This window comes from Chrysochloris asiatica, unplaced genomic scaffold (assembly GCF_000296735.1).
Source record: "Chrysochloris asiatica unplaced genomic scaffold, ChrAsi1.0 scaffold00272, whole genome shotgun sequence".
Taxonomy (NCBI): domain Eukaryota; kingdom Metazoa; phylum Chordata; class Mammalia; order Afrosoricida; family Chrysochloridae; genus Chrysochloris; species Chrysochloris asiatica.
This window is the reverse complement of record NW_006408790.1, coordinates 316,110-319,666: the sequence shown is the minus strand read 5'-3', so window position 1 is coordinate 319,666 and position 3,557 is coordinate 316,110. Positions and strand designations below refer to the sequence as shown.

General features: G+C 50.6%; 1 protein-coding gene across 1 annotated transcript in view; it reads right to left on the bottom strand.

The window, feature by feature from the left end:
* Positions 1-3,520, bottom strand: part of KL (klotho) — a 46,803-nt gene extending 43,283 nt beyond the window's left edge. Inside the window, exon 1 of the mRNA XM_006874364.1 lies at positions 2,768-3,520. Coding sequence (XP_006874426.1) covers positions 2,768-3,520 — 753 coding nt within the window. The remainder of the gene's footprint in view (positions 1-2,767) is intronic.
* Between the last annotated feature and the right edge of the window lie 37 nt (positions 3,521-3,557).

The window sequence follows — 3,557 nt, the reverse complement described above, 5'->3', positions numbered from 1 at the left end:
GGGGGGGGGGGGGGGGGGGGGGTGGGTAAGGATTCAAATATATAACTGAAAAGTTCAGCAGAGGCCTGGAAGTGAGTATAAGAATTGAAACTTGTTGATTACTGAAAATATCATAGTGCCAGATGAACTTCTTCTGTATACAGACAGCATTCACTATATACACTCTAAAAATAGAACATCCTGGTGGCACAGTGGGTTAAGTGTTGAGCTGCTAACTTTGAAGTCGGTGGTTCACACTCACCAGCCGCTGTGAGGGAGGAAGAGGAGGCAGTCTGCTCCCATAAAGACTTTACATGTTGGAAGCCCCATGGTACATTTCTGCTCTGTTTATAAGGCAGAAGGGAGACTATAATGGGTTAATATTTAAATCTAAAATAGCGATTCTGCAGGAATGGTCTTCAGGACCTCCAGCTAGTCCACAAACCTCTTCTTGTGTCTGGTACGGATTGCTGAAAGTGCTGTTGCCGTGCAGTGGTTAAGCGCTGGGCTGGTAACTGAGAGATGGGAGGTTTGAAGGTACCAGCAGTTCCTCTGCAGGAAGGAAGACTCCGTCATCAGTTCCAGGAAGCTGGCTCAGCCGAGGAAACCCTATGGGGGCAGTTCTACTCTGTCCTTCACGGTCACTCTGAGTAGGAATGGACTCAACAGCAAAGGGTTTTGAATTGCTTATGTTTTACTACAAAATGCACTTCTTTTCATAGCTTTTTAAATTACTAACCATAAGCAGTACACCGTTTTTAGGGTCTTTTGATCCTTGAAGAGATTCACAGACTGAAAAAGTTTGAGTCACTGCTTTAAAAGAACTCTTATAAACAAGTATGTATCAGCATAAAGGAGTCCTGGTGTGACACTGTAGGATAAGCACTGGACTGACTGCTAACCAAAAGGTTGGTGGTTCAAACCCACCAGCCACCCTTTGGAAACTGTATGCAGGGTCACTGAGTCGGAACCAACTTGGTGACACTTAACAACAACAACACAACATCAGCCTAAAACCACTATAATCACAATTTGTCACACAAACTCAACATCCTTCTCTCACTGGTGGTAGCAAACAGGCCTTGTGGGGCTTGGTGTGAAATCTAATTTAGCCTATACAACCACACTGCGTGCACGTCACAGTTACCAACAGTCAAGGCATTAAGCCAACTCAATAACCTAGTACTCCTCTGTTCCCATTTCCTACAGTTTCAATAAAAAGCGCTCAGATGTGGCCTTTGTCTTGAATTTGCTCAAAATATGTGATTTAGTTCTGAATTTCAAACTAGGTCTTTCAGTGGGCTTACCCAAATTCCGTAAATGAGTTGTATGTACATTTAAATACCTTGATTATAATGTGTCCACAGGTCTATTAAGATACTTTATTGTGACACAAAAATCTATAGCTAAATCTTCATTCAATTTACAATCCAAAGTGTTTAAAATACCATAGAAACTGTACCAACCACCAACATCATTATAAATGAACTGTCCCACTCCCCCACTTCCACCCCCACCCCAAAAAATAAGGATACCTGATTTTAAGCACTAAGTAAAGGGGAAAAAAGAGAAAGAAATATTTTCGGGACAACTGTATCAGAGCCCATCAAGCTTTCTTGTCATCAAAATGTATGGAACCTGTTGCTAAAACTAGTTTTGTCAAGTAATCATCTTCTAAATTAGGAACCCTTTCAGCTAGAGAGAGCACAGTGGAAGTGCAAATGTGTAACCCTATCTTCAGCCTCGGCTGTAAGACTGTAGAAGGCAGCAGATAGCAAGGATTGCTAAGTAAACTGGTGAAGTAAACACACTTCAAACCCCACTCTCCAAGCCAGATGATTTCCACACCCCTAACTTTTGACTGGAGTCCTGGTGTGGAGCTGTAGGAAAAACACCAAACCACTGGGTGCTGCTTAACAAGGTTGGCGGTTCGAACCCCATCAACCACTCCTTGGAACCCCTATACAGGGTAACTATGAATCAGAACCTACTCAACAGCAGTTAACAACAACAACAACCTTGGACCCTGGCACTCTTGGGAAACACCTACAAAGAAACAACACAATAAAGAACTCCACTCTGGTAGCGTGGTTGTTATGAATCAGGCTGCTAATCTCACAGTCATCAGTTCAAAACTACCAGCAGTTCCGGGGGAGAAAGATGAGGCATTCTGCTCCGGTAAAGATTTACAGCCTCGGAAACCCGTTCAGGGTCACTATGGGTCGGAACCGAATCCACAGCACACTACAACAACAACATCTTGAGCAACTGCCAACTCTGTTTGCCAATCTTGTACTGGAGATGTGATTTTGGACTGTTCACAGTTGATGAAGGGGAAGATTGTGCTCCACCCAGGACAGATCTTAATGAAGCCACACTAGACTGACATCGCACTAACTCTGGGGAAAAAGTCCCTACTTCCGGACAGAAATGCTGACTGATAAGCTTCCTTTCTCCATCCTCCTCACTGTCTCCCCTCTTCGTTGCCTAGGCACCTTCTTCCCTCACCTCTAGGAATTCCTCCACACCCTAGGGGGTAGCGGTCTTTTCCGCCCTGAAAAGCAGTTCCGATTTCTTATTGACACCTGGGCTCCTAGCGACACTCAATGGCACGCCCTCCCCAGGGGCCTCCTTCCAAGGAAGCTCCAATAACTAACTCTGTTAGTTCCTCCGGAGGAAGGAGTGGGAAGGGGAGCGAGGAGGAACCTCACAAACTAGTTCAAGGGAAGAAGTCTTGCCCGGCTGGAGGGGACGCTAGAGCTCCCGCTCCGCGGCCCCTTGCACTCACCAAGAGGAGGTTGTGCGCCACCAGGTACCCAAGGCGCGCGCTACCCCGGATACCAGGGGCCAGGCGCCCGGTGGCGTAGCCATGCCAAGCCACCACATAAGGGTTGTCGATGGTGATCCAGTACTTGACCTGGCCCCCAAAGTGGCGGAAGCAGAGCTCGGCGTAGTCGCTGAAGAGGTCGGCCAGGGCGCGGTTGGCCCAGCCGCCATAGGCGTCCTGTAACCGCTGGGGCAGATCCCAGTGATACAAGGTGACCACAGGCTGCACGCCCAGCTCCCGCAGCCGCTCCAGCAGGCGCCGGTAGTAGCGCAGACCCTCCCGGTTGGGGGCGCCCACGCTGCCATTAGGGAGGACCCGAGCCCAGGAGATGGAGAATCGATAGTGGGTGACCCCCAGTTCGCGTAGCCCCTCGGTATCGCGGTAAACGTTGTTGTAGCTGTCGCTGGCCACGTCCCCGGTGGCGGGCGGTGACGGCGAAGGGGCGCCCGACGGCGGGCCCGCGAGCGTGTTGTCGCCGGGCGGGTGGTGGGTGAATGTGTCCCAGATGGACGCGCCCTTATAGTGCTGTCGCCAGCCGCCCTCTGTCTGGTAGGCGGCGCTGCCCACCCCCCAGAGGAAGCCGTCGGGGAAGGCGGCGTGGAGCAGGCCGGCCGCCTCTGGGGTTGGCGGGCTCGCGAAGCGGGCCCAGGTCCGCGCGCCGTCGCCGGGTTCTGCGCGCAGGCGGCGGTCCAGTAGCAGCAACAGTAGCAGCATCCGCGGCAGCGGCAGCGGCGACAGCAGGGACAGAGGC